The following is a 27,644-nucleotide window of genomic DNA, read 5'->3' as shown; positions in this document are numbered from 1 at the left end:
CAAATCTATTGGAATTCTTTGAGATGGTGACAGGTAAAATAGATGGGGGAGAGCTAGTGGATGTGGTGTACCTGGACTTTCAAAAGGCCTTCGATAAGGTCCCACATAAACGACTGGCATGCAAAATCAAGGCTCATGGGATTGGGGGCAAGGTATTGATGTGGATTGAGAACTGGCTGGCAGATAGAAGACAGAGTTGGCATAAACGGCTCGTTTTCTGAGTGGCAGGTGGTGACCAGTGGGGTGCCACAGGGATCTGTACTGGGACCCCAGCTGTTCACAATTTACATTAATGATCTCGATGAGGGGATTGGATGTAATATCTCCAAATTTGCAGATGACACTAAGCTAGGAGGGGTTGTGTGCACTGAAGAGGGGGACAGGAAGCTCCAGTGTGATTTGGATAAATTGGGGGATGGACAGATACATGGCAAATGCACTACAATGTCAATAAATGTGAGGTTATCCACTTTGGTAATACAAACCGGAGGACAGATTACTATTTGAATGGCAATAGATTGGGAGATGGGGAAGTGCAGAGAGACCTAGGGGTTCTTGTGCACCAGTCACAGAAGGTGAGCATGCAGGTACAGCAGGTGGTTTAAAAAGGCAAATGGTATGTTGGCCTTCATATCAAGAGGGTTTGAGTATAGGAATAAGGATACCTTACTGCAGCTGTACAGAGCCTTGGTGAGACCACACCTGGAGTATTGTGTGCAGTTTTGGTCGCCTTATCTGAGGAAGGATGTTCTTGCAATGGAGAGAGTACAAAGGTGATTCACCAGGCTGATACCTGGAATGGCAGGAATAACTTATGAGGAAAGGTTGCGCAATTTGGGATTGTACTCGCTGGAGTTTAGAAGATTGAGAGGGGATCTCATAGAGACATAAAATTCTGGCAGGACTGGACAGAATGGATGCGGAAGGGATGTTTCCAATGGTGGGGGAGTCCAGAACCCGGGGCCATGGTTCGAGGATAATAGGCAAACCATTTAGGACCAAGATGAGGAGGAATTTCTTTACCCAGAGGGTGGTGAATCTGTGGAATTCATTGCCACAGAGGGCAGTAGAGGCAGGTTCATTGAATATATTTGAGGGAATTAGATATATTTCTTCAGTATAAGGGAATTAGGGGTTACGGAGAGAAGGCGGGGACGGGGTACTGAACTTTAAAATCAGCCATGATCTCATTGAATGGCGGAGCAGGCTCGAAAGGCCGAATGACCTACTCCTGCCTCCATCTTCTATGTTTCTATGAGATACCGAGTGACCATGGATTTGTCTCCTCGCAGTCTTCTGTTCAATTCATTGAAGATCCTGCTCTGACAGATCTGAACCTCTGAAACAATCAGGAGGTTTTCGGTGCTTGAAGGGGTCCCCTCTGCACCCCGTCAAATATCGGACCTAAAACCTGATTTCTACAACCCAGTCTCCAGCAACTCTCAGCCAGTGCAGATCCTTCAGCTACTGAGTTCTTCTTTCCCTGTAGAGTCCCCTCCTAATCGTCTTCTTGGCAGGTCTAGGGGAGGGGTTCTCCCTCTCTGATGCACTATTCTCCAGTGCCCACAACCCCTGCTGAGTATGGTTGCTGCCATCTTGGGCATACATTTACACCTGACGCCAGTAACGGTGAGAACACCTATTTTCCCCACCTAGTGAGAAGGAGAAGCAGTGGAGGTGGCCCCGCGGGGGGCCTTGCAGTTGAAGGACCTGACTATAGTCTGCTGGCGTCTTGAGGTCAAAGGATTCACACCAGGCTGTGAGCTGCTGGAAAATGGCTCATCAGAACCTGGATTTGAGAGGATGGTGAGGGCAAGAAGGGGGTCCCAAAGGGCCCTGGGAGGTTTCTTCATCGTGTCAGAGGTTTGGCTCTTGGCTTGGGTTGACCATGGTTTGACTGAACTGGAGTCTTGTATGGCTTCAGAGGATGTGAGAGCACTGGAGGCAAATCCACGGCACTCAGTGACTCGAAAAGGACCCTCTTTTTGCTTTTTCTGTCTGTAAGGGGGCAACAGGCAATGCTAGTGATGAACCGTTGTCTGCCTTGTGGCAGATTAAAGGTATTTTTGTGAAATATTACACTTTTGTTTTATTACATGACAATAAAAAGTATCTATCTGACATCAGCAGTTTCTAGATGTTGAAGAAGCATTGGCCCCTTTTATAGACCGTTTACAGCTTGTAACGGGCAGTAGGGCCCTGTGGAGGAACAGTGCGTGTCTGCTCCCCACTCTCCCAGGTCTGCATCAGCTGCAGTGCTGCTGTTACTGCAGGCTATGACGGCGATGCCATTTATTGGTGTATTTTATCCATGTCCTTCATGATTTTGTGTATCTTGAGAAATTAACTCCTAAGCATCCTAATTGCGACAGGGAGGGGGGAAATAAAAGCCCAGATATCTAGAGTCTTTGCTTGATTCTTTTCTGAGGCTTTCCAATTTAATGACCTCTTTCCTATGAATGGGTGAACAGAATATTCCACAAGGGAAATCAAAGTAACTTGTAGTTTTTACATCATGTCCAACCCCTGTACTCTGACCAAGTGCAGCTAGTACCGCCTTCACCACCATGTCCACTTGTCACTGCTTTCAAGAAATTACCCAAAATATGGGATCAGAATTGGGCCATTTGGGCCATCAAATCTGCCCTGTCATTTCATCATGCAAATTCTTCTGATCTCACTTTTCAAGAACTTCCCACTTGCTAGACATCCCTTCAAATGGGCTCTCCCAATCAACTGTTCAAAGTACCTGTCCAATGTCTTCACAATTAGATTTGCCCTAATTTGGGGCTTGTGGGCTAGTTCTATGTTTCTCCATAATCATTTTAAAACCAATAGAATGGTGTGGTTGGTGTTCTCTGTGGATGTATCTTCCCTGTGACATCCAAGTATTTCTTCCGTGAATCGGAGTTGTTCTTTCTACCAGAGTTGAAAAGGTATAGAAAACACTAACAAACCCTGACATTGACTAGTTTTTCAGGTGATATTGTTGATTCTAAAACCTGGCTTGAGGTGGGGGGGGAAGAAATATATTTATGTAGTACCATTCAGCATGGAGTTAAAAGTGTGGACTCCAGTGGTTCTTAATTTTTTCCCCACTCACATATCACCTTAAGTACAGGTAGTCAACTTCCAACCTAGGTGAGTTACGCCCACCTACCATACAACCAAAAATTTAAAAAAAAATGTTTATTAAAACTCCTGTATGTTTATCTTGCACTAAAATTACTGTATATAGTGGTCCCCGTCAGCAACCCAAGGTCCCCATTCCCTGACTTACGACCAAACCTGAGTTACCACCAATCCTTCCATCCCCATTACAGACATAAGTCAGGGACTACCTGTAATCCCTTACTAACTACAGAGCACCTATGGCATAGGTGGACAGCCAGCACCTTTTTTCCTGGGATAACAATGGCAAATACCAGGGGACATTGATAGAAGGCAAGTGGGAGAAAGTTCAGGGGAGATGTCAGAAGTTCTTTTCACTCAGTGGTAGGTGCTTGTAAATCTACACAGTCGCTAGTATTAAGTCTGATGTGACTGAGTTGTATGGAGTTTTGTGATTGGGAATGTGTGTATTCCTGTTGTGATCCCATTGGATGTGTTTTAATAAAAATCCTTCCTGTGTTCAGACTTGTTGCTCTTTGAACCCATTGAACTTTCCCCTTCTCGTGCAACACTCGGATGGTGATAGAGGCTCGTATCATAGGGAGATTCAAAAGACTCTTGGATAGGCATGTGGATATATGAAAAATAGTTATTGGTGTGAGGGCAGGAAAAATTAGATTTTTGTGGAGTAGGTTTCCATGGGTTGGCATAACATTGTGGGCTGAAGGGCCTGTACTGTGTAGTAAAGTTTGATGTTCTAAAAGCTATGAATTCCATTTCCTGCTGAAAATTGGAGCAAGATAACAGCAGGTAGACACTAAATGAAGACGCACAGTAATATTTTAGGTAGGTGTGGAATTCCTAATAGCATCTGATTAAATATTTGGTGAACTTTCCTGTTTCAGGTTTCTTTGAGTTTTGTAGTTGGATTATTTTGGGGCGAGCACATAACTTTTTCAGCTTTTTGATGCCAAGTAGCTGGTAGAGATTTGCGTGAGAACCTGGTTTTAATGTGGTGTGCTCTCCCATCTCTTTCAGCAGACTGAGACCATGAAGAAGGTTCACAGCCAAAGTGCCTCCCTGAGCACTACCAGGAGCAAGGTGGCACTGAGTCAGAATGGAGGTATGTATCCCCTCCCTTCCCTCAGATTTGCCCATTGATGTGGGGTCTTTCATGTTTCAGATTTATTGTCAGAGTACATCCATGACATCCTATATAACCCTGAGATTCTTTTTCCAGTGGACGAGGCAGAATTACCTCTTATTGACAGTGTAAAAACAAACTGACTCAACCTACACATGTAAACAAATAGAGATATAAACAAATGCAATAGAAAGAGAAAAATAATCAAAGTGCAAAGTTAAGAGTCCTTGATTGAGTTTGTTGTTGAGTCTGATGGTGGAGGTGTAGCAGCTGTTCCTCAACCCTGTTGTTTTGCATCTTGTGGCACCTATACCTTTTTCCTGATGGAGGCAGCAAGAACAGAGCAGGAGCAAGGTGGCACAGTGGTGTGGATCCTTGAGGGTTGCTGCTGCCCTCTGACGACAGCATTCCCTGTAGATGGGAGGGTTTTAACTGTGTGATGTCCTGGGCTGTATCCACTACCTTTTGCAGACCTTTGTCCCCACACCAGACCGTGATGCAGCTGGTCACCACACATCTGGAGAAATTTGCCAGGGTTTCTGATGTAATGACAAACCTTTGCAAACTCCTGAAGAAGTAGAGGTGCTGATGAGCTTTCTTTCTGATGCCATTTGTATGTTGGGTTCAGGAAAGACGCTCTGAGATTGTGACTCCCAGGAACTTAAATTTGCTCATCCTCTCCACCTCTGATTTTGTGTTATTGAACAACACTGGGACGCTGAAGTGGAGCTGCAGTTCAGGGCCCTTCTCTCGGCCTGGACACAGCGGTTTGGCTTTAGATGATGAAACTCAACATCAGCCTGGCCTGATCATGTACATGGTGGGCCAGTTCCTTTGGGTGTCCAGTGATGCAACTTGTGGCAGGTTCTTCTTGTTCATTTTATAAACCACAGATTATTTTCCACAGTTCGGATGGCAGTGGCAGTGAAACGGACAAGAACTGGAGTTCCTGGTGTGAGTGCTGCTTCCACCAGCACAATAGGTAAGTATGTCTCTTTACCCCAGGGTTTTTTAAAAGAATGTCAAATAAATGTTTAAGACTGGGGAAAAGGTATAATATGAGGAGTTTTTTTTGGTTGTTGGATGTTAGGTGGCTTGAATGGGCTGCTAGGTTTAGAAGGTAGAGGTTTTGGTGTACTTTCTGCACGTTTGCGGGCTCCAGGAGTCCTGTCCTCCAATATGTGGATACCCAAGAACTTGAAGGTGCTAAGCCTCCCACCTCCATCCCTGCAAAGCAGGCAGCTGTCCCTTAGCCTCCCTAAAATCCACAATAAGATCCTTGGCCCTGGAGCAAGATTATTGTTCTGGCACCACCTGACCAGATTCTTGATTTCCAACCTGTATTCAGACATTATTCGGCAAACTCCAATGGCGTCAAAGCTGAATTTGGTTATGCAATTGTGAGTGCATCGGGAGCAGAGAAGGGACGAAACATGTAGCCTTCAGGCACCCCCGTGAGGAGAAAATGATATTGCCAATCGGTACTGGTTGGGGTCTACTGATGCAGAAGTCAAGGATCCAATTGCAGATGGATCCGGATCATTTAGTTCAAGGATGACCAAGCATTTTTTGGTTGTGGCCCACATACAGAAGAATATAAGGAGTTACAGGCCAAACAATATTAAACCCAGCAGTTTTCAGCTATTATATTGCAAGAAAAAGTGTTTTTACACCACAAAACTCCAGAGCTGACAAAAATTAATTTTCTGTCAAAATAACTGATTCTACTGAACAGTTTAACTGTTGACATTACAGTTGTTTATTGATATGCTCTCGTATTACAGTAGGCATTTCTGTATCTGCTGCTTTTAAATGAATCCAATAAAACTCATTCAAAAAGTTGTGCAAACTAGCTTTGTGCAGTGGCAGTATCGTAGCCGATGAGGTTTACCCAAGGCGCGATTATTTCTTATTGAAAAAGTTGTGCAAACTAAAAAGGTGGGTGCAAAATAAGAACAGGAGAAAAGATCAACATTCATCTGCAACCCCCAGTGAATACAGTTCATGGCTCAAGTGTCCTCCCTAATGATTAGGATGCAAGGTGTATATCTGTATAAAGGCTATTAAAGTTAATAGATTCCTTGCAAATCAAGCACCCTTCTCCTTAACCTCTGGAAGAAGTATTCATTTTCTCACAGTCTGATATTTTGGGCACCCCTTCGCTACTTTCTGTCTTTTCAGTTCTGCTCTGTAGGTAAATGTTTTCATTGATGAGTAACAATGCAACAGTTGGTCTAGTAGTTGTATAAAATGGCAGCGACATCTAGTGTTGAAACTAAAAAGTGAAATTTATTATTAGAAACTATGTTCTAATGGGCCATGTTCATTTTTTAAAATTTCATCATGGGTTACTTAATGGGCAATTGGCTGCAGTTGGCCCAGGGGCTGGAGTTTGGCTACCCTTGCAAAACTTGGAACACAAGTTTTGCAGGTGTTGTTTTTTTTTAAATTTTTTATTTTTCACACCATAAATCACATTAGCCATGATATACACTATTTCTTTTTCACACATATACAGTGACTTTTTCTTCCCCCCCCCCTTCCTCCCAAGCCAACCCCCCACCCCCTCCTCTCATCCATTTTAGGTATACAATCTAGGTTGCATTAAGCCAGTCAGACAATGTTGTCATTCAACAAAATTACACCAGAAATTCTACTGAGTCCATTCTTTTCTTTCCTTCTCCTTCCATCAACTTAGGTAATGTTTGTCCCCGGTAGGTTTTCGCTATTGTATTTAATGTAAGGCTCCTATACTTGTTCGAATATTTCAATATTATTTCTTAACCTATATGTTATTTTTTCTAATGGAATACATTTATTCATTTAAATTTAGTAGTTTCTTCCTTTTAATTTGGTTATGTATTCCATTAATATTTAAAGTCATATATTTCAGCATAGCCCTTTTATATTTTGTTTATCTTCTCTTTCCGTTTTTCCATCATTACCTTTCCTCCTTTTCCATTTCTGTTTTCTTATATTCAACTCTTTATAAGACAACATTCCTACAACATCCAACATTTTCCTTATTCTCCTATTTCTATCTTATTTATCCCCAATCTCCCCTTCACCTCCTGAGTTGTCCTTTATCCCTTGTCGGACAACCACATCTCCCCTCTCCATTTGGATTTGCGAATCCACTCGCAAGCGTCAACTGATTTTGCAGTGACCGCTATTTCCCCCCACCCCGCCCCCCCCAGAAAAGATTTCACTTTTCATATGTCACAAAGGTCACTCTTTTAATTCCCTCCTTATTCTCTCTATTCCATTACCTTCCCTTATTAATTCTTGTCTATACTATCTATATTTTCCTCTAAGTACAGATACATTCACGTATGCACATTGTCTCTATTCACTCTTATACCTCTTTACCCGCATACATATCAATCGTGATAATTTTTACTCTCATTACCCGTCTTCATCCCTCAGTCTATTTTTGTCTTTACCCACATACATATCAATCGTGATCATTTTAACTCTCATTACCCGTCTTCTTCCCTCAGTCTATTTTTGTAATTGTTCTGCAAATTTTCGTGCTTCTTCTGGATCCGAGAATAGTCTGTTTTGTTGTCCTGGAATAAATATTTTCAATACCGCTGGATGCTTTAGTATAAATTTATACCCTTTCTTCCATAAAATCGCCTTTGCTGTATTGAACTCTTTTCTCTTCTTTAGGAGTTCAAAACTAATATCTGGATAAATGAAGATTTTTTGCCCTTTATACTCCAGTGGTTTGTTGCCCTCTCTTACTTTTTCCATTGTCTTCTCCAGTACCTTTTCTCTTGTAGTATATCTTAGGAATTTTACTACAATAGATCTTGGTTTTTGTTGTGGTTGTGGTTTAGAGGCCAATACTCTATGTGCCCTTTCTATTTCCATTTCTTGCTGTAGTTCTGGACATCCTAGGGTCTTAGGGATCCACTCTTTTATAAACTCCCTCATATTCTTGCCTTCTTCATCTTCCTTAAGGCCCACTATCTTTGTTATTTCTTCTGTTATGGTTTTCCATTGTATCTATTTTTTGAGCTAGTAGTTCTTGTGTCTCTTTAGTTTTTTTATTAGATTCCTCCAATTTCTTTTTTAAGTCTTCTACCTCCATTTCTGCTGCTACTGCCCGCTCTTCCATCTTGTCCATTTTCTTTCCCATTTCTGTTAAGGTCATCTCTATTTTATTTATTTTCTCTTCTGTGTTGTTTATTCTTTTTCTTAAATCCTTAAATTCCTGTGTTTGCCATTCTTTAAATGACTCCATGTATCCTTTAATAAGAGAAAGTATATCCTTTATCTTGCCTTTCTTTTCTTCTTCTATTTCACTGTACTCTTCCTCTTCCTCTTCTTCTTCCTCTGGGTTGGCCATCTGTTGTTTCTTTGGTGCCCTTTCCTCCTCTTCTTTCTTGTTTCTATTGTCTTCTGTGGTCTCTTCTTGCTGCAGGTGTTCTGCAGCTGTCGTTGCCGGCTGTGGAGATCGACTCCCCAGCTGGTCCCCCCTCCCGTCGGTGTGTTTTTTTTTCATTCGCATCGCGCATGCGCGGTTGTGCACTTTTACTCGGCTCTGCGAGCCATTTTTGTAGTCCATTATTTACCGACCTGAGGGAGCGGGTTTCTCTCTCCGCAGCGGGCCTCTTCGGACAGGTAAGGCCTTTGCCTTTTTCCTCCTTTGTCTTCTCTTCCTCTCTTCTTACCGTTGCTTTTGATTTTTCTTTTTTTGTCGCCATCTTCTTTCCACCTTTATACTCACTTTTCTGTAACTTTTATTTCTGTGCCTTTGTGTTTTCCTTTGTTTTTCCCGACTTTTCTGGAGAGGGCTGGAGTTCACCGTCCGGCCACTACTCCATCACGTGACTCCTCCGTTTTGCAGGTGTTGAATGCTGGGTTGTCACATTTTGCCCCCTAATCTTTCAATGTTTAGCAAGCATTCAAACTTGACTTAAAAGCCCTGAATGTCTACAGTTTTAGCAAATTTTTGTCATGGTCAGAATGAGACATGGGCCACTTGTGCTGTAACTTTTTCTATTTCCACTGTATGCTTATTCACATCAGGTTTTAAAATAGTGAATGGATCCTATTTGTTCATTGCTGGGACTTGTAAGATGTTTTATAAGAATTAAATTCAGGGACGTATGGGGGGGAGGTGGGTGTTGGAAATTGGGACTCTAAGGTGATGCTTGTATATAATTGGAAAACATGATGTGTTTTTATAACTATTTACGGAGCGGAATCAGGCGATGTCGGCCTTTCGAGTCTGCACCGGTTCACGAGAACAACTCCACTAGCTTAAACCTCCCGCTCTCCTCCCTGTACATCCAACCTTCTCTTAAATGACTGAAGGGACCCTGACATAACTATCTCATTCGGAAGTTCATTCCATTCTGCCACCACTCGCTGAGTGAAAAAGCCACCTCTGATATTTATCCTAAAGTGTTGCCCCCTTATCCTTAACTCATGGCCTCTTGTTCCAACACCTCCCTGCCCTCAGGGGAAAGACTCTGTTTATGTCTAGTCTATCTATTCCTTTCTTAATTTTAAATACCTCTATCAAGTCTCCTCTCAGCCGTCTATGTTCCAATGAATAAAGTCCCAGTCTCCTTATTCTCTCCCTGTAATCCAGATGCTGTAAGCCAGGCAACATCCTTGTAAACCTTCTCTGCACCCTCTCCACCTTATGTATATCCTTTCTATAATTTGGAGACCAGAAATGAGCACAGTACTCCAAACCTGGCCTCACCAATGCCTTAAACAGCTGCAGCATCACCTCCCAGTTCCTATACTCTATACTATGATTTATGAAGGCCAGCATACCCTGTCTACATGGGAATCCACCTACAGTGAACTCTGTACCATAACCCCCCAGGTCCCTTTGCTCCTCTGCGTGCTTCAATGCCCTCCCCTTAACTGTATATGTCCTATTCTGGTTATTTTTACCAAAATGCAACACCTCACACTTGTCCTCTAACTCATTAATATAAATGATAAACAACAAGGGACCCAGCACTGATCCCTGAGGCATCCCCGCTTGTCACAGGCTTCCAACCTGACATACAGTTGTCCACCATGTCTCTCTGCTGTCTATCTCCCAGCCACCTCTGAACCCATGTCACAATCTCTCTACTAATTCCTAGTGACTGAACCTTCCTTATTAACCTTCCATGCGGAACCTTATCAAAAGCCTTACTAAAATCCAAATAGATCACATCCACCGCTCTACCTTCATCCACCTTTTTTGTCATTTCCTCAAAAAACTCAACAAGGTTCGTCAAACATGACTTTCCTTTTACAAAACCATGCTGGATGTCCCTAATCAATCCCTGTCTATCCAGATATGCATATATACCATCATGAAAAATACCCTCCATAACCTTCCCCACCACCGAAGTCAAACTTACTGACTGATAATTACTTGGCCTACACCTACTGCCTTTTTTGAACAATGGGACAACATTTGCAACCCTCCAATCCTGTGGTACCTCCCCCTCCTCCAATGATCTTTGAAAAATCACAGTCATTGCTCCCGCTATTTGTTCCCTGACCTCCCTTAAAGTCCTGGGAAAAATCCCATCAGGACCAGGAGACTTATCCACCTTAATAGACCCTAGAAGCTACAAAACTCTCACTTCACTAATCCCTATCCTTTCCATAACTAAGCCCGTTGCCTCTCTTATCTCGTATAGCCCAATGTCCCTTTCCCTCATGAATACGAATGAGAAAAAATTGTTCAATATTTCTCCCATCTCATACGGTTCCTGACATAGTTCACTGGTCCCATCATCCAATGGACCCATTCTATCCTTAACCCTCCTTTTACTGTTCACATATCTGTAAAAACCCTTAGGATTCACCTTCTCCTTATTAGCTATGGACTCCTCATACCTTCTTTTTGCCTTTCTAATTTCCCTCAAAGTTCTTCCTGCAATCTAAGTAACAACCATACATCTCCTCAATTCCTTGTTTTTTTAAATATTTGGTATAGGCCTTCCTCTTGTCCCGAACCAACTTCTTAATTTCACCAGAAAACCGGGCTCCCTTGAACCTTTAGTCTTCCCCTTCAGCCTGACTGAAACATAAAAATCCTGTACTCTCAAAATCTCACCCCTAAATGCCCCCCAAATTTCCTCTGCATCCTTTCCGGCAAAAAGATCAGCCTACACAACTCTCTGCAAATCCCTTCTCATTTCTCCAAATCTGGCCTTCCCCTCCCCCCCCCCCCCCCCCACACACACACACACTCGAAGACCTTTAACCTTGGACCTGACCTATCCCTTTCCATCATTAAGCTAAAGCTAATGGACCCATGATCACTGGATCCGAAGTTCTCTCCAATGCTTACCTCCGTCACCTGCCCCATTGCATTCCCAAACAACAGATCTAAAACTGCTCCCCCCCCCCACCCCCCCGAGTTGGGTTCTCAACATATTGCTGCAAAAAGCAATCCTGAACACAATGCATAAATACTAAGCCATCCTGCCCTTTTACTGACTGCGTTTCATAATCTGTTTGGAAAATTGAAATCCCCAACCAACACCACCCTATTTCTCCTGCACATCACACTTATTTCCTTGCACATTTGCTCTTCTAGTTCCCTTTCCCTATTTGGAGCCCTATAATATACCCCCATAATAGTAACCTCAGCCTTCTTATTTTTCTACCCACACTGCCTCCCTCGACGAGCCCTCCAGTCTACCTTGCCTCAGCACTGCTGTAATATCCTCCCTGACAAGTAATGCCACACCTCCCCCTCTTAATCCACCAACTCTGTCACATCTAAAGCAGCAAAATCCTGGAACATTCAACTGCCAGTCTCAACCTTCCTTCAACAACGTCTCGCTAATGGCCACAACATCATAATGCCACTTGTCAATCCACACCTTTAGCTCATCCAGCTTCCTTTCAATGCTCCTCGCATTAAAATAAATACATCTCGGGGATCTCCTACATCCTCCCTTCTGCATATCCTCCTCTCTTCCATTCTCACAATTTTCATACAACATCTTTTTACTACCTCCTGCTTTTCCTCCCTCAAATTATTCAAACTTGTCTCTTTCCTTAGCCTACTAACCCTCACCCTACTGTCCTGCCTAACTTGAAACCCTGTCCCCAACCATACTAGTTTAAACCCCCCCCTGACAGCCCTAGCAAATGCCCCCACCAGGAGACTGGTTCCTCTCAGATTATTACTATGGATTATTGACAGAGTTTGAAAAATTATAATTAAGATATTTTTTAAAAATTTAGATATCCTTTATTATTATCTGATTGCACAAGTACAACCTGATGAAACAGTGTTCTCCGGTCCTTGCTGCAAAACATGAGGCAACACAATACACAGAAATAAATAAATATTTTGGGGGAGGGTATATGAGAGTCTTAAATACAGCACAGTAACAGGTTCTTCTGGCCCACAAGCCCATGGTGTCCCAATTGGCTTACAACCCTTATGTTTTGAAGGGTTGGAGGAAACTGGAGCAACTGGGGAAACTCTGGCAGACACAGGGATAATGTGCAAACTCCTCACACAGTGCCAGATTCCAAACCAGGTCACTGTGCTAGCCAGTACTCTAATATTTAATCGTGCGCTTCAATTTTAAATAAGCTCTTGTGTCAGACTTGGGGACAATTAATGGTGTATTAAAGCAGAACTGACCTGTATTTGGTTGTATTGTGTGGTTCACAAATGACAGCGACAAAATCTGCCCATTAAAGTATTGTGCTGCTTTTCACAGCTGTGCCCAAGAGGCGCCCGGCTTGGGATCTCAAAGGGCAGCTGGAGGATATGAAGAAACGGATGTCGGAGTACTCGATCAAACTCAACGCCTCTGAGTATCAGAGGAAGCGGCTTCAGGAAAGTGATGATCTGCATACTGAACATTTGTCTGATGCCAATTCACAAATTCGGGACCTTGAAGTCAAGCTGCAGTTAGTATTCTATTCAAGGTTATCACTAATACCTGGAATTGAACCTAGGATGTTTGGCTTGTAGCACACCAGGTTTAAGAGAGGAAAATGCCTCTTAGTATAAATGCCTCTCCAGCTTTTGCATGAGACTTTTGGGGTGATTTTTAACTTTTTAAAAAATGTATACAAGTCTGACTGGGTTTTCCCCGGAAGCTCCAATTTCCTCCCACTATTCGAAATGTGATGGTAAATTGGGCACCATAGACTCGTGGGCTGAAATGGCCTGTTACTGTGCTGTATGTTTTTTAATTAAAAAACAGGCCCTCAAGTCTGTGCTGCTCAAAAAGCCAATTGAATCACCCTGGTATGTTTTTTTAAGGGCGGGAGGAAATTGGAGCACCTGGAGGAAAACACTCACAGACATTGGGAGAAGGTACAAAACTCCTTGCTGGAGTTCGAACCCCAGTTGCTGGTGCTATACCAGTGTGGTGCTAACTGTGCTGTCCATGATGTGGTTGTATTGTTGTTGCAATGCAGGCTGCATATAATCCCACTCGCGTTACATTAGCATCTTCTGATGGGCTCCCGACTTGAAACATTGCCTGTGGGCCTCATTTTGCGTTGTGTTGCCATGCAACACAGGACTACTGTCGTGGTTTTCTCCTTCCAGTAACTGGAATTCTTAGAGGTGAAAGTGGATTCCAGGAAAACTGAACAGGGAAAAGAGAAAGTGGTTGTATTCCATCAGTTTTGAAGGTGGTGGGACTGACTAAATTGGTATCCAGACAGCTTCCTGCTGCAGCTCCAACTCTGGTGGTACCTATAATATGATTGCTTTGTTCTCTCCCAAGCTCTTTTTCCAGTCCTACAAAGCAGCAATATCAGTGCTTCTCCAATCTGGCTTGTGTTCTTCAATTTTAACCATCTGTTTCCTGGACACTGCAATTCTTTAACTAAGCTCCTGCCCTCTTCTTTTGAATGTGAGCCTTGACACTTTCCCCATTGACCAGATGAGGAAGGGTAAAAAACAAAGAATTAAGACTTGATTTGGATGGTGCACAAAAAAGATTTGTTAGGATAGCCCTAGCATTTTTATTGAGTGACAACATTGTTTGACGGGTTTAATGTATCTTAGATTCTGAACTTTAAATGAATGGGAGGGGAGGTAGGGAGGGTGGGAGGGGAGGAGGGAGGGGGGGGAGAAAACGACACTGTATATATTTGAAAAGGAAAATGTATCTTGATCAATGTGAAAAGGAAAATGTATCTTGATCAATGTGGTTTATAGTGTGAAAAATAAAAAATTTTAAAAAAAGACCAGATGAGGAGGGGCCGTGTCTTCCTGTTTAATTGTGCATCAGCAACTCACGGCTAGTGGTGCCATGGGACTGTTTAAAATTTAAAATTTAGACATGTAGCCCATGAGCCAGTGTCTCCCATTTACACCCAATAAACCTACAACCCTGCATACATTTTGAACGGTGGGAGGAAACCCACGCAGACATGGGGAGAATGAATAAACTCCTGATAAGGCAGCGCCATATCTGAACCCTGGTTCGCTGGCGCTGTAACAGCTTTGTGCTAATTTGATCTGATCATCCACCATTTTTGTTTAGGACGTTGGAATCTCTGCTGCAAAGCAGAGAGTCCGAGTTGGTGAAGTATCGGAGTGAGAATGCTGCTCTACTGGAGACGGTGAAATCCTATGAGGCTCAAGTGGACAGTTTAAATGCTAAAGTCGGTAGCTTAGCTGCTCAAGTTGAAGAGTTATCCACTTTGGCTGAAAAGACAAAGGTAAAGTTGTACCACATAATGTTAGGATTTATTTCTTTTCCTTACCTGATGTAGGATCCTCTATGGTGAAGCTGAAATCTAGCGTAGTTCACTGTGGCCCAGGCTTATCCATTCTGTTACAAAAGGCTTGAGGCATGGCCTGAAATATTTGGGGAGACTGGAGCAAGTATTGGGAAAGGATCATTGGCCGGTTGAGATGCATAAGGTCATGAGTGGGTGGGGGGGGTGGGGGGGGGGTGGGGGTGTCCAGAACCAGTTCAGAGGGGAGGAGAAAAAGAACAGAGTTGACTGTCATGCCTATTTGGAGGAAGTGCATCTTCGACACTTTGGTGGTGAAGGTGAGATGTGGTCCTTGGATAATCCGCGTAAGCTACAGCTGGTTTGGAGCGCATCAGTATCTGAGGATTTTAGAAGTCAGGAACAAAAACAAATTTTTAAATTTTAAATATTTAGGCATGCAGCACGGTAACAGGCCCTTCCAGCCTTCAAGGCCACGCTGGCCAATTACACCCAATTGACCGGCGTCCCCGGTACATTTTGAAGGGTGGGAGGAGACCAGAGCACCAGGAGGAAACCAGTGCAGATGCGAATGGACATACAAACTCCTTACAGCACGGGATTTGAATCCTGTTTGCTGGCACTTAAATAGGGTTGCGCTAATTCTGGGAAAATTCAGCAGGTCAGGCAAGATCTGTGAAAAGGGAAACATTTGCTGACCGTTTCTCTTTATTTCCCCATTCTTGTTTTGTTATTTAAGTCTTGCTATATTTATAAACCTGATTTGCAAATGATATCAAACAAGGATCAGGCACTGCTCGTCACCCACGCTAAATTCAACTTGGCTTTGAATATTGTGCTTTTTAATATTTCAACCCTTAATCTCGATCCACTTATGAGACCTTTTTTCAAATGTTCTTGACACCCGCACTGTTTTTCTGTGACCAGATGTTCAGAGTGGGTGTGCGTCCTGTGTACACTGAGGGTATTGATTTCTGTTTTATCTAGAGCATGTTACTGTGCAAAGAGCAGGAGCTTGTGCAGAAGACATTGTTGGTGGAGGAGCAACAGAAGATCATCGTCGATCAAGAGCACAAGCTGCAAAATCTGGAACAGACAGTGACTAATTTAGAACTGGAAAGACGCACCTTGCACAACACAGTGCAAGAGCTAAAGGTACAGTATGTCCAAGGCAGCCCATAAGACATCAGAGCAGAAATAGGCTATTCAGCCCATCCAGTCTGCCCCACTATTCAATCATCAGCTGATCCATTTTCCCACTCAACCTTCTCCCCATTGATTCCCTGGGTAATCAAGAACCTATCATTGGCCATCATAAATCAGAGTATTGAATATAGGAGTTGGGATGTTATGGTGAGGTGGTATAAGACAATGGTGAGGCCAAATTTGGAGTATTGTGTGCAGTTCCGGTCATCTAACAACAGGAAGAATGTTTACTAGGATGTTGCTGTGTCTTCAGGATTTGAGTAACCGGGAAACCAGTGAGGACTTCATTCCTTGGAGTGTTGAAGAATATGGGGAGATTTGAACGAGGTTTACAGAATTATGAGGGGTATAGACAGTATAAATGTGAGTGGGCTCTTTCCATTTAGATTAGAAGAGATGAGTACGAGAGGACATGGCTTTAGGGTGAAAAGGGAAAGGTTAGGAACATAGGAAGTAGGAACAGAAGTAGGCCAAAAATGGCCCATCGAGCCTGCTCCGCCATTCAATACAATCATAGCTGATCTAATTTATGACCTAACTCCACCTACCTGCCTTCTCCCCATATCCCCTAATTCCTCTATCATGTAAAAATTTATCTAACTGAATTTTAAATATGTTTAATGAGGCAGCCTCAACCACTTCCCTGGTTAGAGAATTCCAAACATTCACTACTCTCTGGGAAAAACTATTTTTCCTCATCTCTGTCCTAAATCTACTCCCCCGAATCTTGAGACTGTGTCCTCTCGTTTTAGTTTCCCCGACCAGTTCAAAAAACCTTCCTACATCTATCCTATCCATACCCTTCATAATCCTATGTTTCTATAAGATCTCTCATTCTTCTGAACTTGAGCGAATACAATCCAAGACGATTTAAATTTTCATCATGTCAACCCCTTCATCCCAGGGATCAACCTAATAAACCTCCTCTGGACCATCTCCAAAGCCAGTATATCCTTCCTCAAATATGGAGACCAGTACTCCAGGTGCGGTCTCACCAGTACCTTGTACAGTTGCAACATTACCTCCCTACTCCTGAATTCAATTCCTCTAGCGATGAAGGCCAACATTCCATTTGCCTTCTTAATAACCTGCTGCACCTGCAACCTAACTTTTGGCGATTCATGCACAAGCCCTCCCAAGTCCCTCTGCACAACAGCATGCTGTAGTTTTTCACCCTTTAATTAATATTCAGCTCTTTTATTTTTCTTGCCTAAGTGGATAATCTCACACTTACTAACATTGTACTCCATCTGCCATACCTTTACCCACTCATCCAGCTTAACTATATCCCTCTGCAGCCTCTCCACATCCTCATTACAATTTGCTCTTCCACTCAATTTGGTGTCATCCTCAAAATTGGCTACACCACATTTTGTCCCCTCCTCCAAGTCATCAATGTAAATGATAAACAGTTGTGGGCCTAACACCGACTCCTGCGGCACCCCACTTACCACTCTCTGCCAACCTGAAAAACTCCCATTTATCCCGACTCTCTGCCTCCTGTCAGATAACCAATTTTCATTCCAGGCCAATATACTTCCCCGGACTCCACTTTGCTGTAACTTACTGATAAGTCTCTTGTGCGGCACCTTATCAAATGCTTTCTGGAAATCCAAATATACAACATCAACCTGTTCCCCTCTATCCATCGCACCCATTATATTCTCAAAGAATCCTAACAAGTTTGTCAAACAAGATCTTCTCTTTCTAAAACCATGCTGCGTCTGCCTGATTGAACCCTTACGTTCCAAAATTTCACTATTTCATCTTTAATGACGGCTTCAAGCATTTTTCCAACTACAGATGTCAAGCTAATTGGCCGAAAATTTCCAGTCTTCTGCCTACATCCCTTCTTAAAAAGTGGCGTGACATTTGCTGTCTTCCAGTCTGCCGGGACCTGCCCAGAATCCAAGGAATTTTGGTGTATGACCACCAATGCATCAACTATAACTTCTGCCATTTCCTTCAGAACCCTTGGATGCATATCATCAGGACCAGGTGATTTGTCTGGCTTTAGTCCCATTAGTTTCTCCATCACTACTTCCTTTGTAACAACTATTTTATCAAGGCCCTCCCCAACGTTCACATCCTTAACTCCGCACTTGGGCATGCTGGACGTGTCTTCCACTGTGAAGACTGACACAAAATATTTGTTTAATGCCTCGGCCATTTCCTCATTTTTTGCTACCAGTTTTCCTTTCTCATCCTCCAAGGGTCCTATGTTAACTCTGGCCACCCTCTTCCGTTTTATATATTTATAAAATTTTTTGCTTTCTGTTTTTATATTTTGTGCCTTTACTTTTATAATTTTTCCCATTTCTTATTACCCGCTTTGTAAGCCCTTGTTGTCTCTTAAAGTTTTCCCAATCTTCGTTTCCCACTGCTCTTTGCAGCTTTGTACACCTGCGCCTTCAATTTTATACTCTCCTTTATTTCCTTTGTTAACCATGGTTGATTTTCCCTCCCTTGCTGCCCTTTTTCCTGACCAGAATATATTTTTGTTGAGCATTACGAAATATTTATTTGAAAATCTTCCACTGTTCCTCAACTGTTTCATCAATTAGCCTGTGCTCCCAGTCCACTCTGCCCAATTCCTCCCTCATCCTATGGTAGTCACCCCTGTTTAAGCATAATGTATTAGTTTTAGATCTAACTATTTCCCCTTCCATCTGAATGAGAAATTCAATCACACTATGATTGTTATTTCCCAGATGGTCTCTATTACATCATTTACTCTACCTATCTCATTGCACAACACTAGATCCAGGAGAGCATTTTCTCTTGTGGGTTCCTTAACATGCTGCTCAAGAAAGCTATCGCGGATGCATTCTATGAAGTCCTCTTCCAGATTCCCACGACCAACTTGATTTCCCAATCTATGTGGAAGTTAGTCCCTCATGACTACTGCTGTATCATTATTACATGCCGCACTTATCTCTCTATTTATTTCCTGTGCCACTAAACTATTGTTGTTTGGTGGGCGATAGATAACACCCACCAATAATTTTTTTCCTTTGTTATTCTTTATCTCTACCCAAATGGACTCAACATTATGCTCTTTAGATCTTATAGCATCCCTCACTACTACCTGGAGCTCATCTTTGATTAATAGTGCAACTCCACCTCCCTTACCATCCTGTCTATCTCTTTGCACCACCTGATACCTTTGAAAGTTTAATTCCCATTTAGGGTCACCTTGTAGCCACGTTTCCGTGATGGCTACCAAATCATAGGTATGGGTACCGATTTGCGCCTCAAGTTCACTAACCTTATTTCTAATACTGTGGGCATTCAGATAAAGTGCCCTTATGCTCTTTGTCCTTTTAATAGCTAGTGACTTCTGTGACCTTTTCTTTTGATTTTTCTGCCCACTATTTTTCTTTGTAATTTTCTTAACACTATCATTGATCCGAAAACTCACTGCACCATCTGATTTTTTATTTTCTCCTCCCAACATTACTTTTCCTGCCCATTACTTAATCTTCCCTTCCCTTTTCCCTATCACTCTGGTTCCCATACCCCTGCCAAATTAGTTTAAACCTTGCCCCACTGCTGTACCAAACATACTTGCCAAAATGTTGACACCTTTTGAATTTAGGTGCAACCCGTCTCTTTTGTAAAGATCATGCCTTCCCCAAAAGAGATCCCAATGATTCAAGAAGCCAAATCCTTGCCTTGTACACCAGCCCTTCAGCCACACATTCATTTTCCTTATCCTTACATTCTTTTCATCACTTGCATTTTGAACAGGTAGTAATCCCGAGATCATCACCCTAGCGTTCCTGTCTTTCAACTTTCGTCCCAGCTCACTAATCCCTTTTCATTACCTCCTCCCTTTTCTTGTCAATGTCGTTTGTACCCACATGTACCAAGACATCAGGCTGCTCTCCCTCTCCTCTCAGAATATTTTGGACCCGATTTGTGATATCTCGTACCCTTGCACCAGGGAGGCAGCACACCATGTGGGTATACTTATCTGGCTCACAGAACCTCCTGTCTGTACCCCTGACAATGGAGTCCCCAATAACTACTGCATTTCTCCTTTTCCTTTTCTTTTGCACCGCTCTGCCAGGCTCATTGCCATTGACCTGGTGCCCGTGGCCATCTTCTGTCCGGTCATCTCCCTCAACAGAATCCAACACAACATAACTGTTGCTAAGTGGGATAGTCATTGGTGTGCTCTCCGTTTTTCTCGCTTTTTTCTTCGCCCCCCCTACCCCCTGACGGTTTTCCACTTACCTGACACGGGTTCTGGAGTATTTATCGCCCTGAAAGTTGAGTCGATTAACTCCTCGCTCTCCCTTGCAAGCCGCAGGTCATCAATCTGCAACTCTATATCCCTAATTCGCTCCCTTAGTAACTGCATCTCGGTACACCTGGTGCAGATGTGGCCATTTGGGAGGGTGGAGGTCACCCATTGTTCCCACATCCGACACCCAGTAAAGAGCACTAACCCTATTGGCATGACTCTGAATACGAAGGCAAATAACTCGGCTTACCTTTTTTCGCTGATAAGCCAAAGCCAGGAAGTCTCACTCCTTCACTGCTCCATTCACTCGCTGAGCCGCTCCTCACTGGCTGCTCCCTCCCCTTTCACTCATTTTATTGGCCCCTTGACCAATTGACCCTGTCACTTTCAGCAAGCTCCTCCTCCTCTGACTCACAGCCCGACTCTCTCCAAGCTCCTCCTCCGACTCCGAACCGAATCTAGTAGGCCCGAGCCCCGGTAAGCCCCTGACTTTAATAGCTTACCTTCTCCTCACTTTCAGCAAGCTCCTCCTCCTCTGACTCACTTTCCTCTGACTCACAGCCTGACTCTCTCCAAGCCCCTCCTCCAACTCCAAGCCCCTCCTCCAACTCCAAGCCCCTCCTCCAACTCCAAGCCCCTCCTCCAACTCCAAGCCCCTCCTCCAACTCCAAGCCCCTCCTCCAACTCCAAGCCCCTCCTCCAACTCCAAGCCCCTCCTCCAACTCCAAGCCCCTCCTCCAACTCCAAGCCCCTCCTCCAACTCCAAGCCCCTCCTCCAACTCCAAGCCCCTCCTCCAACTCCAAGCCCCTCCTCCAACTCCAAGCCCCTCCTCCAACTCCAAGCCCCTCCTCCCACTCCAAGCTCCTCCTCCCACTCCAAGCCCCTCCTCCAACTCCAAGCCCCTCCTCCCACTCCAAGCTCCTCCTCCCACTCCAAGCCGAACCAAGTTTAGGGGGAACTTCTCAACTCTAAGTGGTGGGAGTGTGGAGCAAGCTTCCATCTAATGTGGTCAATGCAAGCTCAATCTTGGGTTTTAAGAAGAAATTAGAAACTTGGATGGAAGAGGTCTGGAGGGTTATGGACTGGGTGCAGGTCAGTGAGACTAGTGAAATAATGTTTTGGCACATACTAAAAGGGCCTGTTTTGTGTGCTATAGTGGTCAATGGTCCTAATCTCTGCCTTAATAAGCCCAACAATTTGGCCTCCACCACTGCCTGTGGCAGCAAATTCCACAGATTTAGCACCCTCTTGCTTAAGGTGATCCTCAGCATCTCTCTTCTAAGTGGACGCCCTTCAATCCTGAAGTTATGCCCTCTTGTCCCAGACTCTCCCACCATGGGAAACAACCTTACTATATCTACTCTGACCAAGGCAGTCCAGGCCCTTCCAGGGAGCTTGCGCATGGGAGCATGCAGGGGTTGCTGTTACCCAGCTGTAGACCAGACATTCTCAACGGGAGCCCAAAGCCTCCTGGGGGGGGTGGGGAAACTGCAGCTCATAAGGGGGGGAAAAATAGGAACAGCTGGAGGCCATCTGGCCCATCAAGCCTGCTCTGCCATTCAATGTGATCACGACTAATCTGTGTTAGGCTCTCCACCTACCTGCCTTTTCCCCATATCCTTTAATTTTCCCTACTATGTAAAAATCTAGCCAGCTTATTTTACTGAGGTCACCTCCACTGCTTCAATGGGCAGCAAATTCCACAAATTCATTGCCCTCTGGGAAAAACATTTCTTTCTCATCTCCATCTTAAATCTACTCGCCTGGATCCTGAGGCTATGTCTCCTGGTTCTGGTCCCTCTCCCACCAATGGAAACAGCTCGCCTACCTCTGTCATATATGCCTTTCATAATTTTGTTTCTATAAGATCCCTTTTCATTCTTTGAAATTCCCAGATGACTCAATCATGGAGCCGGCAGGAGAGAAGAATGGAAGAAACCAAAACGTGATTGTTTCACTGGGATGGGGTCCTTAAACCCTGAGCAGAGTCGTTTTGTGGGGGGGAAGGGGGGGGTTGCATGACTGGAAAAAAAAGTTGAGAATGGCTGCTCTAAACAGTTGAGATCATGGGTCTGAGATGTTCAAAAGCAGTTTGGAGATGCAGTATACTGGTGGCTTTTACCCCTCCATAAATCTTCGTCCGCAAAGCCAAGCCAAAGATACTGGTGGAGGGAACACGCCCTGACACCGGGGAGTAACATATCATCTGAGTTTTATTCTTGTCCAGAGACACGACTGCCTGTTTTCCCCTCTCAAAGCCACCTACCTCTGTTCATTCCCAGAGGAGCCAACTGACAGCATCTGGGAGAAATCCACATCACAGGGAACTATACTCACGGAATTGTGATCCTTTCAGCAGAGAGGTTGAAGGTTTGAGCAAGAGCCTGTAATCCACTCAGTACAGCACTTTAAATAGTCCTGCCATCTGGTAGAAGGCAGAACAAATCCTGTAGCAGCAGCTTTTTATTGTCCTGATCAGCAGTCTGTCCTTGAATAATGCTCTGTGGATGAGTTCTCCTTGATCTTGTTGATATGGAGAACAGCCACGCTGGTTCTGACTTTGGCCTCCACAACCGCCTGTGGCAACAATTTCCACAGATTCACCACCATCTATCCAAGAGTATGAAAGAATAGATGTTGAGCGCGGATGTTTGGACTGGTGGTGAACAGTTAACCCGGCAGAAAACCAGATTGTTGGTAGGAAGTTAAAATTTAAAGGGTTATTAATAACAAGTCATACAGCACAGAAACCTGATGCCCCATTGGATCTCTGCTGACCAAGTGCCTATATGTAGTCTTCCCATTTCACAGCACTTTCTGTCTTAAAGATTTATGATTGTCTAATTGGGTCGATGTTGAGAGCAGATGCTTCCAGCCCATTCAGATGGTATTCCAGATTCCATCCATTTCTGGATAGAAAATGCTCTTCCTTGGATCCCCTCTGATAAGCTGTTTTACTCCCTGTATAATGTCCAGTTTTTGATTCCTCTCCTATGTGAAATGTAGGAGCGCAAGATAATGGGGAGGGGTTGTCTACCTTAAACTGTCAGCTGAGAGGACTGAATGACCATGTGTGCAGACACCACTTTCCATGCTTCTTGTAGGGGAATATCCGTGTCATCTGCCGAGTTCGCCCACTTCTGGCGTCGGAGAAAGGTCGTGACGTGGTGCACTTTCAGTTCTTGCCTCATGACAAGAAGGCGATTTCACTGATCAAACAGCAGGAGGTGAGCTGATAAAAGCAATGTGAAGATGTATCACCAGTGCTTGGGCTACGCTGGCAACAAAACAAAGCGTCACTCTAGATTACCACAGAGTTGAATCGCAGCCCATTTTAGATTGATTGTCAGAGAACATGCATGAAATCACATACAACCCTGAGAATTTTTTTCTCCCTGCGAGCAAGGTGGAATCTCCAGTTACTGGTAGTGCAAAAAAACTGTACTTAACATGCACGTGTGAACAAAAAAATGTATAAAAACTGCAATACAGAGAGAAAAAGAATCAAGAGTCCTTAAATGAGTCCCTGATTGAGTCTGTTGTTGAGTCTGATGATGGAGGGGTAGCAGCTATTTCTGAATCTGGTGGTGCAAGTCTTGTGGTACATATACTTTCCTGATGGTAGCAATGAGAACAATGTGCATGCTGGGTGATGTGGATCCTTGATAATTGCTGCTGCTCTCATGGCAGCATTCCCGATAGGTGTTCTTGATGGTTGGGAGGGTTTTGCCTGTGATGTCCTGGGCTGTGTCCACTACCTTTTGTCGGGCTTTATGCTCAGGGGCATTGGTGTTCCGATAGCAGACTATGATGCAGCCGGTTCGCACACTTTCCATCACACAACTTCAGAAATTTGCCAGGATTTCCGATCTGCAAACTCTTAATGTAGAGGCGCTAAGATTTGGGAAGGATGAGGATTTGCTGCTTCCTGTGGTTACCAGTTCGAGGGGGGTGTAACTTTGAGGCGTTTCCAAACTGGAACTGAAGGAAAAGTGTAAATGTTCATCTCATCGATTTCTTTTTTTTCTCTCCTGTCTAAAGTCTCGCATTGGGCACAGCCAGAAAGAAGAGGTGATATACAACTTCAGTTTTGACCGCGTTTTCCAGCCAATGGCAAAGCAGGAAGAAGTATTTGAAGACATCTCCCAGCTCGTGCAGGTAATGAAGAGAACGGTCACTTGAATCTGCTTAAAATTTGTTGCTGAGCAACCTGCTCGCAAAGGATTTTCCTTTATATTATTGCTCCAGACTGATTTGGCCACAGCTAACTGGACTAATCTATGCTCCCCATTGCAGGAAAAAAGGGGAAGCTTTTGAATGGGTGCAGAAGAGGTTAAAGCAGATGTTGCCTGGTTTAGGGGGTACGAGTTGTGGGAAGTAATCAGACAGCTTTGTTTCTCTGGAGCACATGAGGGTGAAGAACCTTATGGAAGTTTATAAAATCATTAAGAGGCATTGACAGGGTGGACAATGAGAATTTTTCCCAAGGGTAAAAGCATCACTCGCGAGAGAAGCCATTCTCAACCCGGTGGTGGGGTGGGGGGGGAGAGAGGGCATCAACTTTGAGCAGAATCCCAAGGGGATCAGAGCCAAAACATGACTGAGAATGGCTGCACTAGAGGACATGTGCTTAAGGTGAGGAGGAGCAAGTTTCAAGGAGTTGTTGGGACAAATATTGTCGGTGCCTGGAACAGGCTGCCAGGAGTAGTGGAAGCAGATACAATAAATTCTAAATTTAGATGTACTGCATGTTAACAGGCCCTTTCGACTCTTGAGCCTCCTGCTGCCCAATTGCACCCCATTTAACCTATAACCCAGGTATGTTTTGAAGGGTGAAATGAAACTGGAGCATCCAGAGAAAACCCACACAGACACTGAGAATATACAAGCTCCTTACAGACAGTGCTGGTTTCAAATCCTTAGTTCACAGTGCTGTCACAGCGTTGTGCTAACCATTACACTAACAGTGCCATTTAGTAGCATGAATATGAAGGGGATAGAGGGATATCCAGTGCAAGCAGATGAGTTATAATTTGATTGGACATTCTGTTCAGCACAGACGTCTTCAGAAAGATTTTTTTCCTGTGCTGTTCTGTCCTAACTCTTATGTACTGTTAATCGTCACCCTTCCTCAGCGAACAACTTCACACGTCTGGAGCCCATTCCAACTTCAAAGAGATCATGTGGGTGTTCTGCATCGCTTCCAGACTCAAAATGGAGGCTTGAGTTTGCTCACAAGGGTCGAGAGCCCAGAGCAATGAAGAAGCATATTAAATCGGGTGCTGATTTGCCGTGTCTTTCTCACTCAGTCTGCTCTAGATGGATACAATGTTTGCATCTTTGCCTATGGTCAAACAGGCAGTGGGAAGACCTACACGATGGAGGGTCCTGACACCTTGACATCAGAGACTAAGGGGATGATTCCACGTGCGGTTGATCAGCTTTTCTGTTCTGGACGCAAACTGGAGACCATGGGATGGGAGGTGAGTTTCGGCAGAAATCTACCCAAAGCTGCACTGAGCAATAAAAGTTTCAGTTCGCACGGGGACTCCTTCTTCCCACTCTTCTGCGAGGAGCAGAGGCGTACGGTGAATGAACTGCCCAAGACTTGTCAGTTATCTCAAGGCTGGGAGCCCAATGAGATTGTTTTTCTGTCGGGTCTTGAGGGGCCTGGTGCAGCTATTGCATGATGTACTCGCCTGTGGTTGCAGCTGCCTCTCTGCTTGTTCTGAGAGGCCACGAACTGTGGCTCTAGGCAGTGATGTTGAATATTGTCAAGATGCAAAGCCCAACTGTAGTGTCTGTGCAGTTCCTTCAAGTTTATTCATCACCCGATTGTGTGAGAAACAGAAGTGCCTTCACAGAATTTGCTCGAGACAAAAATTGAGAACAAAGAACTTTTATTATACTATTACAACAATGCAAAGTTAGGTGCTTCCCCTTACCCTGGGAATACACACAGATACTGGGGCTTACCCAACTTTTATACATTTCATTTCAGTACAGAGATACCTTCCCCCTAACATTCTTCTGCCTCCTGGATTGGTTTAGCATTAGGTAATTCTGCCCACGTGGATTCTAACTTCTTATCAGTTTATGTGCCTTCCTGCAAACTTGTTAGCCAGGAAATATCATGTCTTTGTTCTTTACTCATTAATCAATCCCCAAGACTTGCTAAAGCTATCTACTTGCTATCCTGTTTTGAAGATCCTTATTTTATTATACTTTTATAACCCTTCCTCCCATTCCAGCATCCCTTCACCCTGATTTAACCCATAATACTTCATTTCTAATGAGCACTTGCTTGACTCCTCACATTCCAGTATCCCTTACAATTGTAACTGCAACCTAACGGAATAGTGTATGAACTGACTGTTTCACCCCCAATCTGTGCATGTGTATAATGTTACTTCATGAATGCCCCTTCCGGTATGCAAGACATTGGTGGACAGAGAGTAAGCGTTAACTTTTAATCATGATCTTTTCTCTTTTTTTGCATAGAAAGGTAAAATCTATAAACATTTAACTAAATTATGTTTTTTTAAAAAAACCTAAATAGGAATCGTATGTACCTGTTCTGACTTGTCTACAAATTTGACAGACAGAAATAGGAACGGAACTTGTTCATAACCTGGGGACTGCCTGTACAGTAAAATCCCTGTTATCTAGAGTTCAAGTAACTGGCAAAATAAGTAGTTAAAAAAAGACAAAAGTTTAAAAAAGGTTGGTTCGCTGAGCCAGCAACATGCAATCTCAAGCATAGGTGCAGAATACTTGAGTATCTTGTATACATATATTAAGAATAAATATTATTAATAGTAGAGTCAAGGAGAGTTGATTAAGCAGTTCAGCATTCTCACTGCCTGTGGGAAGAAGCTGTTCTTCAGTCCGATGACTCTGATTTTAATATTTCTGTATCTCTTCCCTGATGGGAGTAACTAGAGGGTTCTGTGTGTGAGGTGGTAGGGTCCTCCCTAATTTTTTTTGTGAACCCTCTTTGAACAACAATTCTGGTAAATCACATCGATTGGGGGGGGGGGGGGAAAGAATAGAAACAGGGGAGGTTGTTCTCACTAGAAGGTGAGACGAGAACTAGGGGGACAGAGCCTCAAAATTCAGGGACAAATGAAGAGGAACTGCTTCTCCCAGAGAGTAGTGAATCGATTTCTTTTGAGGAAGGAGTAGAAGCTGCCTTGGTGAATGTATTTAAGAAACAGATTTTTTTTTAAATAAGG

General features: G+C 43.7%; 1 protein-coding gene and 1 non-coding gene across 7 annotated transcripts in view; both read left to right on the top strand.

Annotated features, from left to right (window-relative positions):
• kifc1 (kinesin family member C1) overlaps window positions 1–27,644 on the top strand; it is a 60,763-nt gene that overhangs the window by 13,622 nt on the left and 19,497 nt on the right. For 5 of the 6 annotated variants that reach the window (XM_069919633.1, XM_069919631.1, XM_069919635.1 and 2 more), the window contains 8 exons: window positions 4,150–4,234; window positions 5,163–5,237; window positions 12,970–13,162; window positions 14,758–14,935; window positions 15,941–16,108; window positions 23,514–23,636; window positions 24,451–24,567; window positions 25,719–25,892. In XM_069919633.1, coding sequence (XP_069775734.1) covers window positions 4,150–4,234; window positions 5,163–5,237; window positions 12,970–13,162; window positions 14,758–14,935; window positions 15,941–16,108; window positions 23,514–23,636; window positions 24,451–24,567; window positions 25,719–25,892 — 1,113 coding nt within the window. The remainder of the gene's footprint in view (window positions 1–4,149; window positions 4,235–5,162; window positions 5,238–12,969; window positions 13,163–14,757; window positions 14,936–15,940; window positions 16,109–23,513; window positions 23,637–24,450; window positions 24,568–25,718; window positions 25,893–27,644) is intronic. The other variant, XM_069919634.1, reaches the window with a different exon arrangement.
• On the top strand, window positions 6,107–6,178 carry LOC138755940 (U4 spliceosomal RNA). The gene has a single exon (XR_011352638.1). It is a non-coding gene; the product is annotated as a U4 spliceosomal RNA (small nuclear RNA).

Source organism: Narcine bancroftii, chromosome 2 (genome assembly GCF_036971445.1).
Source record: "Narcine bancroftii isolate sNarBan1 chromosome 2, sNarBan1.hap1, whole genome shotgun sequence".
NCBI classification, from domain to species: Eukaryota; Metazoa; Chordata; class Chondrichthyes; order Torpediniformes; family Narcinidae; genus Narcine; species Narcine bancroftii.
This window is presented reverse-complemented; position numbering and strand designations above follow the sequence as displayed.